This window comes from Ovis aries, chromosome 16 (genome assembly GCF_016772045.2).
Source record: "Ovis aries strain OAR_USU_Benz2616 breed Rambouillet chromosome 16, ARS-UI_Ramb_v3.0, whole genome shotgun sequence".
Taxonomy (NCBI): domain Eukaryota; kingdom Metazoa; phylum Chordata; class Mammalia; order Artiodactyla; family Bovidae; genus Ovis; species Ovis aries.
The window spans coordinates 26,231,679-26,245,979 of NC_056069.1; the positions used below are offsets into that span (position 1 = coordinate 26,231,679).

General features: G+C 39.8%; 1 protein-coding gene across 1 annotated transcript in view; it reads right to left on the reverse strand.

The window, feature by feature from the left end:
* Positions 1 to 14,301, reverse strand: part of ITGA2 (integrin subunit alpha 2) — a 108,945-nt gene that overhangs the window by 71,574 nt on the left and 23,070 nt on the right. Inside the window, exon 2 of the mRNA XM_015101301.4 lies at positions 5,927 to 6,047. Within this exon, the coding sequence (XP_014956787.2) occupies positions 5,927 to 6,047 (121 nt within the window). The remainder of the gene's footprint in view (positions 1 to 5,926; positions 6,048 to 14,301) is intronic.

The window sequence follows — 14,301 nt, forward strand, 5'->3', positions numbered from 1 at the left end:
ATAGTGTTAGTTTAAGTATATGACAATAGCATAATAATTAGCCATAAAAATATTAATGGTAAGTTTTCTAAACTTAAAAATACAAGAATATATTACAGTCAGACTTCTAAGCCTTTGTAGAGTCAAAAATATGACTAAGTTAGAAGTTGGTGAAAATAACTGAAATGTAATAGAACAAAAAGAAATATATATGTCATGGATTTAAAATAAAGCCAAACCTTATGAATAAACAAAGTAAGCATGTTAAATGGCACTGCCAGAAAAACCTAATAGCAAGAGAATTTTATCTTTATGAAGAGATATAAAGGATGATATTGGATTTTATCTTTATGAAGAGATATAAAGGATGATATTGGCTGATATCTAAAGGCTGTATAATGAAAGACAAAGATGATTATTTTGGAAAAGGGATCAGAACAGCATTCTTGGCCAGGAAGAAGAAGAAATGGACCAAAATTAATCTAATATTGCATGGGAGCTAATCCGTGACAGAAGAGAAATGGCTGAGGAGGAAGTGGTGGGTGGACAGAGGTGGGGAGGAACGAGTCATTAAAAATCCTGATTTTGCTTCTAGATGTGTTTACACAGAGCTCAATGGCACCCCACTCCAGTACTCTTGCCTGGAAAATCCCATGGACAGAGGAGCCTGGTAGGCTGCACTTTTGGGGTCACTAAGAGTCGGACACAGCTGAGCGACTTCACTTTCACTTTTCACTTTCATGCATTGGAGAAGGAAATGGCAAACCACTCCAGTGTTCTTGCCTGGAGAATCTCAGGGACAGGGGAGCCTGCTGGGCTGCCATCTATGGGGTCGCACAGTTGGACACGACTGACGCGGCTTAGCAGCAGCAATGAGAGTATCTCATATATGCACAGTAGTTTAGTTTTTGAAGTGCTTTACTTTTATTCTCTCACAAGGCACTAAAAACTTCTGGTTTGGTCAGGATGCCTTTTTCTTTGTGATCCAGAGAGGCTCTGTTACTCTTCCAAAGTCACCCAGCTGATGGTGGGGAAGCTGAGGATAAAAACCCTTTTGTTCTAGCTCTTGGCTCATCTGACAAATCTCTGTCTATCAGAGAATGAAAAGACAGATGGGAACTGTCATCCCCGGTAACACTTTTTATAACAATTTTTAATTCAAAATGCTGAATGAAGTTCATCTTACTTTATAAACTTCACATGAAAATTATATTTAAATATTATTTATAAATGCCAATTACATTCTCCCATGTTCTTCCCTGGACACTTGAAAAAACATGCCCACTTGGAACACCTTATTTCTGTACTAATCTGTGTGTGTGCATGCTAAGTCACATCAGTCGTGTCCAACTCTTTGAGACTTTATGGACTGTAGCCCACCAGACCCCTCGGTCTGTGGGATTCTCCAGGCAAAAGTACTGGAGTGGGTTGCTATGCCCTCTTCCAGGGGATCTTCCTGACTCAGGGATTGAACACGTGTCTCTTGTGGCTCCTGCACTGCAGGTGGATTCTTTACCTCTGAGCCACCAGGGAAGCTGCTTGTAGTAATCTACCCTATGCATATTACTTCTTAGCTCTGTAAACTTAGACGACTAACAAAGCTTTCTAAGTCTCACCCCTTTATCACTTATAAAATGGGTAATAATTTGACAAAACTCTTAGAGTCATCATGAGTATTATGTGTTGGCTAAGAATTTACTAGTACTGATATTGCCAATATACTATATGACATAATCATTGCTGTTTGTGCAGAATTGAATGTTACTTCTCTATTGTTTATCTAAAATTCCCTTATAAGAGGTATCTCATACACCCTGTTATATTTATAATACACATAATGCTTTGCTATAATTTTTCTTACTTAAAAAGTAGAATCTATAATATATATAGATGGAAGGGTTTTTATTTTTGGCTATGAAATATGTTCAGGGCTTCCCTGATGGCTCAGTGGCAAAGAATCTACCTGCAATGCAGGAGACACAGGAGATGCAAAAGTATAATAAATAAAACCCAGCAAAGGACTCGAGAGCATTTTGTTAAAATCTTATAGATCCCTGTGCAAAATATGCCTATACATTCTTAGGAACATGGGGCACATGGAACAGATAAAGTTTGTACCTTGAAATAGCAGAGTGTGACTTAAGAAAACTCTTCCCTGGGTTGGGAAGATCCCCTGAAGGAGGAAATGGCAACCCACACTAGTACTCTTGCCAAAAAATTCCACGGAGAGAGGAGCCTGGCGGGCTCCAAAGGGTCACAGAGTTGGATATGACTGAGCAACTGAGTGAGCATGACACAATTCATTATATTTCTCCTTTTAAAGAGCAAGTGTGCACTGGTCCTCACTACAACAAGAAAATACATTTCAACAACTGGAAATACCCTCAATCCCAGACAGTCCTCGTCACACAAGAGATTGCAGTGTTCTAAGATTTTTGAGTCATACAATGAGTTCAGATGATTCTTGAGACAGGCCCTCAGATTAGACAAACAGAAACAGTACGTATCACCACAAGCTTCCAGGAAATGACTTTAAATGTATCACAGTCCTTTGTACAACTGTGATAAGGATTGCACCACCCACATCTGAACATCCTGTATATAAAATGACGGCTCCAAAGTAGGGTGACCCTTTGCCTACAACTGGAGGGAGAACAGACCACAGCTTTACTTACAGGAAGAAGAGTGCTGTGGAGCTCTACTTGGGAGGTAATCATGCTTTTAAAATCATCCAGCTCATAAGAGACCATGAAAAAGTTTCAGGAACTTTCAAAGCATATCACTACTGTTTTTAAAGTAAAAGTCCACAGTGTAATAAAAGTATAATAAATAAAACCAGCAAAGGATTCATGATCACTTTGTTAAAATCTTATAGATCCCTGTGCGAAATATGCCAATACATTCTTAGAAACATGGGGCATATGGAACAGATAAAATCTGTACTTTGAAAATAGCAGAGTGTGACTTAAGAAAACTCAGGCTAGAGCTTTAAATGAGTTTTCAGAGGGCAGGAAAGAGCTGAGAGATGAAGTTTGGGTTCAACAAGACAGACTGTAAAGAAAGTCAAAGTGAGCTGAGGAGAAAACTACCAGCACAGCAGCTTTATTTTTGTACTCCCTTTTTACAGTAAGGGAGTTAAAAAAATAGAGAGAGATGTGTGTGAGTATTACATATATAAAGTCTAAGGGAAAAAGACTCATAGTTATTAAAGGAATTCATAGTAATATCACTTTCTGTGCCCAAAGTTAACTTGATTAATATCAGAAGGAAAGTTAATGTTAAAACAGTCTTTCCCACATCTGCTACTCCCATAATGTCTGTGTGATTGTCATAAATTAGGAGTGGGGAGGGGCACAGTGCCAACTGTCAAAACAAATAGGCCATTCTGGATTCCAGGTTTCATAGTATTTTCCTTGATCCTGAGAGTCATGAAAGCTGCTGGTCCTAACCTCGGCCACCCCAGCACTGCAGCGTGAAAACCCACTCACACCTGGATCCTGCCCCAGCCCTGCCCCCTGGGCAAGGAACCCAGGTGGTGTCAACTAGTGAGAGCAGTCAGGAAGGAGCCCTGTCCCTCTAGCATCTCAGGTCTCAGGAAGGGAAAATGAGCTCTCGACAGTAAGTTAATACAGCAAGTGGCACTAGAGGAACGCAAATGCTGTTGACTATGGGGGTTGGCATTTATGCCCCTGCATTATTCATGGCTGCCTGATCTGCACATCCATCCTCCTCACAGACTCTATTCCACACGCCTTAAAGTCAAGGTCCATGCTTTATACTTTCTGCCCCTCATATAGCATCCAGCCTGTGGTGCATTAGATCACATCCATGACTTGGATGTTAGGAGGCCAGATCAGGGAGGGACCTAGGCTAGCATGTCAGGCCAGCTTATGTTCTCTTTTCTTCCTGCTTCACACCCCCACAGGGTGTAGCCCCCAGGTAAGACCTCCCCTTCTCTGCTTCCTGGGGATGGAGTACGCACATACCAGCTGGTGGTTATACTAGGCTTGAGGAAAGAAGTCCTTGATAAGCCTTACCCTATATCTAACAGAAAGCTCTGTGTTGACGTATCTTTCCGTAATGTCCTGAGAAGGTCAAGGCAGGATTTAGAAATGTCTGGTGTCCTTGGTCTTGAAACAACCCTGTCAGCACCAGATTCTCACCACAAATGAATACATTTGTCTTTTTAAACATTTTTATTTTATATTGGAATACAGTTGGTTAGCAATGTTATGTTAGTTTCAGGTGTCCAGCAAAGCGATTCATTTATACATATGCATACATCTATTCTTTTTCAAATTCTTTTCCCATTCAGGTTATGACCTAGTATTGAGCAGAGCTCCCTGGAATGTGTTTGTCTTCTAGCAATGCTTTCTGCACTTAAAGGGAATCCTGGAGAGAGAAAGGAGACAGGGCCCACTTGGCCAGGACTCTGCCTGCTAGATCTCTGTCACCTGTGTCTCTTTGGGTAACTTCCAACCCACAAAGTGGCCAGTGGCTGAGCTGCCAGCAATCCTTGACATCTCTAATAGCATCTATTGCTGATGGTGGCTCTTTCTCTGCCCCAGAAAAACTGTTACTTAAAAAGAATCACCTCAAGTTTAATGCCAGGTTGTCCTCAGCAAGGCCAAGCTTACGAAGTGGACCATCAGAACTTGTCTGAAGGTCTTGTTCAGCTTCTATGTCAGTCAGTCTACAAGACATCACTTTGTAGACTACCTCGAGTGAACCAGGTAGAACTAGGACTTTCATTCAGTAATCAAGAAAATAATTACTGACCCTCTACTCCACAGCAGCTGCCACTCTGGGTTCTGAGCACACACCAGTGCCCAAAGCAAGGTGCCTACACTCAGAGACAGAGCAGAAGATGGGTCATGGGTGTACAAACACATAAAGATAATTTCAGACAGTAACAATGGCTATTCAGAAAATAAAAGGCTAGAGACGACTGAAGCGGTTGTGAAGTGCTAATTCAGACAGGTTGGTTCTGAAAGGTCTCTTTGAAAAGGAGGCATTTGAGTTGAAACTGAGAGATAAGAGCCAAGATCTTCCGAAGACAGTCCCTTCTAGGAGAAAAGCAGTGCACCAAAGCTCTGAAGCAGGAACGAGTTAATACTCTTCTGCTTGTTCACCTCCAATCTTAAGACCCAGCTCATGATTCACCTCCTCTACGATGCCTTCACAGACATACTACGCTCTTGAGTATCATTTCATTTTGTTTCCCTATCATACAGATAGGCACGCACCTAAATGTCAATCATTGGGATCCTGAATGTTTGTTGGAATTCCACTTTTTTAGAGCACCAGACATAAGTTCATGAAGGAAAAGGGGTATAAATTATAGCCCTTATTTGATAAGCTAATAACTGCCTATTTAATCATCAGAAAAATCTCTAAATGAGCCAGGATCTGCCTGGAGTTTTCTGCTGCAACAGGGAGCATGAATGTTTGCAGGGACCCTTGGTTACCTGGAGTAGGGAATGCTGACTTTAAATGAAGCCAGTAGACAAAGCTTTGCTGAAAGAGAAAATGTAGGGAACAATTCTGCCATCTAGAAATGGTCCAGAGGTAGCATTAGCTAGTAGAACACTTATAAAACCTAATGGATACCAGTTTACAGAGTAAGGAAGGAAGACAAATCTGTCCATCTACCTACCTGTCTTATCTGTTTATCTATCATCAAATGGTCAAAATCTTGTATTATGAACCCAAAGGAATATTTAGAGAAAACTTTCTATCGAGGTTTTTTTTTTTTTTTAAGTACTTTTAAGTCATTCCATTAATTATCAATCCGATATTTACCAAGTCTGAAAGAAAAATTCTTCATTTAAGGATATTTGAGGGCTACCAATTAATAACATTTTCATGCATCAATCTGAACAAGCAATTGTAGTCAGATATTAAATTTATTTAATGACTTTACTGAAAAGATAAAGAATGTTCTTACCAGTTGCCTTTTGGATTTATAAACTGCTGCACTGCATAGCCAAACTGTTCACTTGAAGGACCAGAAAATATCTTTGCTTTTGGGAGACCAACGTTGTATGCCACACAACAGTTTAAAATGCCTATTAGAGAAAAATGAAAACAGTCCATATTTACATTTTGTGAATATAAGGTTGTAATATAATTCCCAAAGGCCACTTAAAAAAAAACTGGTTGAAATAATAATTATTCTCCATCAATGTTTACCAAGAGTTTTAAGTATTAATTTGAGGCCCTGGAAGCAAGCTAAATACGTTATGTGCATGATTCACTATTTCATTTGGCCTCATGGCAACTCTAGAATATGATTGCTATTATTATACTTGCTTTGCAGAAATTTCTGAAGTTGTTGGAAATACAGGTAGAAAGTCAAAAGGGAAGGCCAGGATAAGGCTGTCTGATTGAAGAGCTTGAACTCTTAAACCACATATTACCTTTACAGATTCTTAAGTAACTCTGGTTCTATTTGTCCTTCCTAATGAAAGAAGACTCTAAGCCACCCGAAGGCAGGGTCAGAGGGTTATCTTCTATTTCTCCTGAAAATCTTGACATGAACTCTATATGAAATGTCTGCTGGAAAAACATTGCTGACTACATCAAAGGAGGTTAAAAAAACCACACAGCTGCTTGAAAATTGTTTCATTTCTTTCAGAAGGGATCACTTTTGAGGATGAAAATGTAGGGAAAGGGGTCATGTGTTTTATTCCAGCAGGAACTATAGAAGTGGTTTTGCTTTTTGATGTTTCTTTCTGAATACTTGAGAAACAATATTCACTTTCAAAAACAACAAAGGCCCTGATAGGATAGATCTTTTTGAAAAACCTTGTTTTTGATGGAAAGAAAAGAGGGAAAAGAGGGGGCAATGAAGACCAGCCTCTCTGACACTGATGGCATTGACACTGGCTGTACTGCATTCTGGAGAAAGAAGGTAGTGTGGACACCAATGTTCTTCATAGAGATGGGATGGGGTTTCCCAGGTGGCACTAGTGGTAAAGAACTCACCTGCCAGTACAGGAAACATAAGAGACGTGGGTTTGATTCCTGGGTTGGGAAGATCCCCTGGAGAAGGAAATGGCAACCCACTCCAGTATTCTTGCCTGGAGAAGCCCCATGGACAGAGGAGCCTGGTGGGCTACAGTCCATGGGGCTGCAAAGAGTCAGACATGACTGAATCGACTTAGTGCATAGAGATGGGAACAGGCTTCAAGCTGTTTGAGATCAGTAGTTATCTTTGCAGACACTGAAGGCAATGTGAGTCCTTCAAAACTGACATCAACTATGTCAACTGTCAACTGAAAACTATGTGTCTTCACAAAGGAATACTCTACTTTCTGGGCAACACTGAAAGTGCGTTATTGTTTCCGGCATTGACAGGATGGAGGAAAAGGGCTGGCTCTCCTATTATGCCCCTGTACTTCGGGAGCAGATTCAGAAATGTGCTCCAAAGGAATAACGAGGTCAGTAATGAAGCTTTGGGGAATGAAAGTAGTTGATGTCCCTCTTCACATGCCAAAATCATTCCACCATAGGTGTGTTCACTCAAGAGTACACAGCTCACTATTGTCTATTTTTTTTAGAAATAATGTGCTGTCAGGAAGAGAAGGACAAATAATTTTCAAACACTCTAAAGCAAACACTACACAGCTTTACATTTGCAAATTTTCTCTTTAATATCATTTTTTCAAATACACCATCCACTATCCTTTTCAGGAAATTAAATGCAAGTGAAAATAACACAGTATTGGAAGCAGAGAACCAGAACTGACATTCAGAATACTGGTGTTTCCAATCAAGAGCTTAACTTTGCCCCATAGTACAGAACTCAGTAAATCTTATTTAAATATGTTACAAATTATCTAACAAATCAGTAAAAGTTTGGGGAGGTAATGCAAACTGTCCCCCTTTAAAATATATAATGCTTGAAAAGCCGCATATGGATATATATATATATATATATATATATATATGAAATGACCTCATTTTCTCCCCATTAATTAGACATTGGCAGATCATGTCATGACATGAAATCATGATAGGCTACATTTTATCACCTAGCAGTTAAATTTTACTACATATATATATATATATGTGTGTGTGTGTGTGTGTGTGTGCATATACATTTATATATATACTATGTGTATACATATATACATGAACATGTATCAGTTCAGTTCACTTTAGTCACTCAGTCGTGTCTGACTCTTTGCAACCCCATGGACTACAGCGCCCCAGGCCTCCCTGTCCATCACCAACTCCCAGAGTCTACCCAAACTCATGTCTATTGAGTCTGTGATGACATCCAATCATCTCATCCTCTGTCATCCCCTTCTCCTCCTGCCCTCAATCTTTCCCAGCATCAGGGTCTTTTCAAATGAGTCAGCTCTTCGCATCAGGTGGCCAAAGTATTGGAGCTCCGGCTTCAACACCAATCCTTCTATACCCAGGACTGATTTCCTTTAGGATGGACTGGTTGGATCTCCTTGCAGTCCAAGGGACTCCCAAGAGTCTTCTCCAACACCACAGTTCAAAAGCATCAATTCTTTGGCCCTCAGCTCTCTTTATAGTTCAACTCTCACATCCATACATGACTACTGGAAAAACCATAGCCTTGACTAGATGGACCTTTGTTGACAAAGTAATGTCTCTGCTTTTTAATATGCTATCTAGGTTGGTCATAACTTTCCTTCCAAGGAGTAAGGGTCTTTTACTTTCATGGCTGTAATCACCATCTGCAGTGATTTTGGAGCCCCCAAAAATAAAGTCTGCCACTGTTTACACTGTTTCCCCAACTATTTGCCATGGCACCAGATGCCATGATCTTCATTTTCTGAATGTTGAGCTTTAAGCCAACTTTTCACTCTCCTTTTTCACTTTCATCAAGAGGTTCCTTAGTTCTTCTTCACTTTGTACCATAAGGGTAGTGTCATCTGCATATCTGAGGTTATTGATATTTCTCCCAGAAATCTTGATTCCAGCTTGTGCTTCATCCAGCCCATTCTTTCTAATGATGTACTCTGCACATAAGTTAAATAAGCAGAGTGACGATATACAGCCTTGACCTACTCCTTTTCCTATTTGGAACCAGTCTGTTGTTCCATGTCCAGTTCTAACAGCTACTTCCTGACCTGCATATAGGTTTCTCAAGAGGCAGGTCAGGTGGTCTGGTATTCCCATCTCTTTCAGAATTTTCCACAGTTGATTGTGATCTACACAGTCAAAGGCTTTGGCATAGTCAATAAAGCAGAAGTAGATGTTTTTCTGGAACTCTCTTGCTTTTTCCATGATTCAGCGGATGTTGGCAATTTGATCTCTGGTTCCTCTGCCTTTTCTATAACCAGCTTGAACATCTGGAAGTTCACGGTTCACGTATTGCTGAAGCCTGGCTTGGAGAATTTTGAGCATTACTTTAGTAGCGTGTGAGATGAGTGCAATTGTGCGGTAGTTTGAGCATTCTTTGGCATTGCCTTTCTTTGGGATTGGAATGAAAACTGAGTTTTTCCAGTCCTGTGGCCACTGCTGAGTTTTCCAAATTTCCTGGCATATTGAGTGCAGCACTTTCCCAGCATCATCTTTCAGGATTTGAAATAGCTCAACTGGAATTCCATCACCTCCACTAGCTTTGTTTGTAGTGATGTTTCCCAAGGCCCACTTGACTTCACATTCCAGGATGTCTGGCTCTAGGTGAGTGATCACACCATCATGATTATCTTACACACATATATAAAATATTAGTTAAAATGTAAATCATATCATCTTTCTGCTTAAAATACCCCCAATGTCTGTGAATAAAATCTAATTTCCTTACCACAGTTTCAAAAGTCCTTCATGATCTGGCCCCTATGTATCTGGTGACTTTCACTTTTCACCACCCTCTCCAATCACTGTATTCCAGCCACAATGGCTCTCCTTCTGTCCCTTGAACACATCCAGTTCACTCTGCTTATGGCCTTTGGAGCATCCAGACCCACTGCCTAGAGCAGTCTTCTCAACTCAGTATTTATGTCCTGCCATCTATCCATCATTCAGATCTTTGCTCAGATAGGTCTCTGCTATCCTTGTAGAGACTGCCCCTGACTCATCTACCAGTTTACGTCCTCCTCAATCATCATGCTACTATCACTGCACTTACCATCCGAAACGATCTCTGCTTGCCTAGTAAAACCTAAGCGACTTAAGAGTCCAGACCTTATTTCTTTTATTCACTCTTATTTTCTCAGCACCTAGGATAATATTTATTGTATGAAGTAAATTTTTAATAATATATTTTATTTGATGATGATATGGATATATCTCTTATTAAGAGAAGATAATTCATAATCATATCATTCTAATGCAAGTACAGGTAATTTGGATATACTATTTCCTTCTAATATTTTTTCCAATATATAAACCAAAATGTATACTCCCGTGTGTAGCCTACTATTTCTTAATGCCTATGTTGGTCTGCCTACATCAGAATCATCTTGATTCATTTGATCCCCACAACAACACTGTGAAACAGCAAAACTAGGGAGGTTATTAGAGGTTAGACACCTTTCTTGCTCACTGTCACTCAGTTGGTGGCTGAGATCTGAGTCTTGGTCTGGCTCATCATGTCAAGCTTATAGTCCAGAATTTCTATTCATAAATAGTCTGCTCATTTTTCTCACAAAACATGATCTTCTCCATCACAATGCCTTCATCCCACTGATCCTAAATCTCTTCCTACCTGATACATCAATCCCTCCCTGAAGAGCCTGCCCCTTTTGATTAAGTCTCTCTGTTCTCTATACTTATTTTTTCACATATATATTTACAACTCACTATGTCACCATTTCACACTTAGCCTATGATGGCTAATTAGCTTTTACAAATTTAATGTAAGTATTCTAATTCAATGTCTATTTCCTCTTTACAATCCCACTGCTTACAGTAATGTGTTCCTATGTCTGTCATAACTTAACTGAATCATATGGAAAATGACAACCTACTTGGTTCATCCTGTTTCCTTACATCCTAAACATGCCCATATGCTAAGAAATGAATCATTCAAAAATATTTCTCCAATTCCTTTGTGCTAGGCATTTTCCTAAGTCTTGGGGACAGAAGCTTTTTAACTTATGTGCAGAGTATATCATGCAAAATGTTGGGCTGGATGAAGCACAAGCTGCAATCAAGATTGCCAGGAGAAATATCAATAACCTCAGACACACAGGTAACACCACCTTTACAGCAGAAAGTGAAGAAGAACTAAAGAGCCTGTTGATGAAAGTGAAAGAGAAGAGTGAAAAAGTTGGCTTAAAACTCAACATTCACAAAACTAAGATCATGACATCCAGTCCCATCACTTCATGGCAAATAGATGGAGAAACAAGGGAAACAGTGAGACTTTATTTTCTTGGGCTTCAAAATCACTGCAGATAGTGACTGTAGCCATGAAATTAAAAGACACTTGCTCCTTGGAAGAAAAGTTATGACCAACCTAGACAGCATATTAAAAACAGAGACATTACTTTGCCAACAAAGGTCCGTCTAGTCAAGGCTATGGTTTTTCCAGTGGTCATGTATGGATGTGAGAGTTGGACTGTAATGAAACCTGAGTGCTGAAGAATTGATGCTTTTGAACTGTGGTATTGGAGAAGACTCTTGAGAGTCCCTTGGACTGTGAGGAGATCCAACCAGTCCATCCTAAAGGAAATCAGTCCTGAGTGTTCATTAGAAGGACTGACGTTGAAGCTGAAGCTCCACTACTTTGGCCACCTGATGTGAAGAATTGACTAATTTGAAAAGACCCTGATCCTGGGAAAGATTGAAGGTGGGAGGAGGAGAAAACAGAGGATGAGACGGTTGGATGGCATCACTGACTCAATGGACATGAGTCTGAGTAAACTCTAGGAGTTGGTGATGGACAGGGAGGCCTGGGGTGCTGTAGTCCATGGGGTCGCAAAGAGTTGGACACGACTGAGCGACAGAACTGACCTAGCGACAGAAGCAATGAACCAAACAGATAAGACCTCTGCTGTCATTGAGCTTCCATTCTTGTAACTGGAATAAGAAATAAAAAATTATATTATCATGGGATAAGTACTAAGTTTCAGAAAGCTACAAAGAACCGTGACCCAAGAGTTAAGAAGAGGATAAATCTAAATTTGAAGGCTTCATTCATAGAAGAGGTGGCAATCTATACGGACCTTAGAGGATGAGCTGGAATTCACTACACAAAGAGGAAGACCAAGGTCTTTCGAGGCCTAAGGAGCATCCTGCTGAATACTATGGGGACATGAAAGAGAAGAGAATGGGGACAGGGAAAAAGTGGCCCAGCAAGTCACAGATTATTGATTTATACTTTCCAGGTCTGTATTAGATGCAGTGCATTTCTAGGTCATGTCATTACCCAGAGTGTAACTCTTCCCTCCGGTCCTCATGTGTATGCTTGTGAATGCAGGAAGTACTTATCCAAGGTGACCTTGCTATGTATTTGTTGACAGTAACCAAGCCCAAGTATTCAGTGAATCTCACCCATCCTTACTGTAAAAATAACCAATGCGTGGTCCTGGACGGTTAACTAATTTCCTCTCTGTTCACAATTAAAGGGGGCCTTTCATTCTTGATTATAACCTGGCTTGTTGTCATTTTAATATCCACAGGCAAACCAGATTGTTAAGCACACATTGATTAATGCAAACTTCTATTTTCTTCCACTCATTTAAAAATTTTATAGCACCTCCTGTCTAGAGAGTTCCTGCTCATCTCTGAAATAGATTTCTGGGAAACTTTAATAATTTAAGAATTCGTTTCAGCAAATATGGAGTTCATTCTCCCACTTTATTCTGAAAACTGATTTTAAGTTATAAGGTTACAGATGAGATATAGTTAACCCAGTTTTGTTCTCAAAATGTAGTGAGGCTCAGAAAGAAAAAAATCTTTTGAAAAAAAGGGCAGAAATAAAAGTATTAAACAAAACATGTCATTCTATATTTGGCAGCAAAACTTTGGGGGGAAGTGTCGACATCTATATCATTGTCAGAGCTTAATGACAAATATTTGCAGTAGAAGGAGGAGAGTAATTTGTGTAGCTATTGCAAAATTTAAGAATATATGTTGAAGGGCAGGTGGGGCTGGCTTTTCATGGAAGATATTCATTTGCAAAAAGATCCAGAGAGATAAAGGGAAAAATTCAAGTTAACAGATATAAGACCAAAAGCAAGAGGTAGAATTGGACAGAGAGGAGTATTTTATTTTATTTTATTTTTTAATTTTATTTTTATTTATTTTTTTTTTTTAGTTTTTTATTTTTTAAATTTTAAAATCTTTAATTCTTACTTGCGTTCCCAAACATGAACCCCCCTCCCACCTCCCTCCCCATAACATCTCTCTGGGTCATCCCCATGTCTGATGCAGGATACAGCATGCTTGGGGCTGGTGCATGGGGATGACCCAGAGAGGAGTATTTTAAATTAGGACTTTCTTAAGGCATTCTGGCCCATTCCACAGATGCATGCTGGTATTTGAGGGGAGGAAATACCTCTGCTAAATAGTTAACAAAAATATAAGAACTCTTTCAGATATAAAATAAGTCAAGGGGATGTAAGGTACAGCTTGGTTACTATAGTTAATAATACTGTATTGTGTATTTGAAAATGTATAAGGGAATAGACCTTAAAAGTTATTATCATGAGAAGAAAAATATATAATTACGTGTGGTAAGAGAGCTTCCCTGGTGGACCAGCAGTAAAGAATCCACCTGCAATTCAGGAGATGTGGGATCAATCCGTGGGTTCAATCCGTGGGTTGGGAAGATCCCCTGGAGGAGGCAATGGCAATCCACTCCAGTACTCTTGCCTGGGAAATCCCATGGACAGAGGAGCCTAGCAGGCTACAGTCCATGAGATTGCAAAGAGTCGGACATAACTTAGTGATTAAACAACAACAACAATAGATGTTAACTAGACTTACTGTGGCAACCATTTGGCAAATATACATGTATCAAATCACTGTGTTGAAAACAACTTAGTCAAAAAATGGGAAGATCGAAACAGACATTTCTCTAAAGAAGATATATCTTCCAAAGAAGATAATCAAAAAAACATATGAAAAGATGCTAAACATCCACTAATTATTAGAGAAATGCAAATCAAAATTACAATGAGGTATCATATCAATCAGAAAAGGCAACCTACTCCAGTACCCTTGCCTGGAAAATCCCAGGGATGGAGGAGCCTGGTAGGCCACAGTCCATGGGGTCGCTGACTCGGACATGACTGAGCGACTTCACTTTCACTTTTCACTTTCATGCATTGGAGAAGAAAATGGCAACCCACTCCAGTGTTCTTGCCTGGAGAATCCCAGGGATGGGGG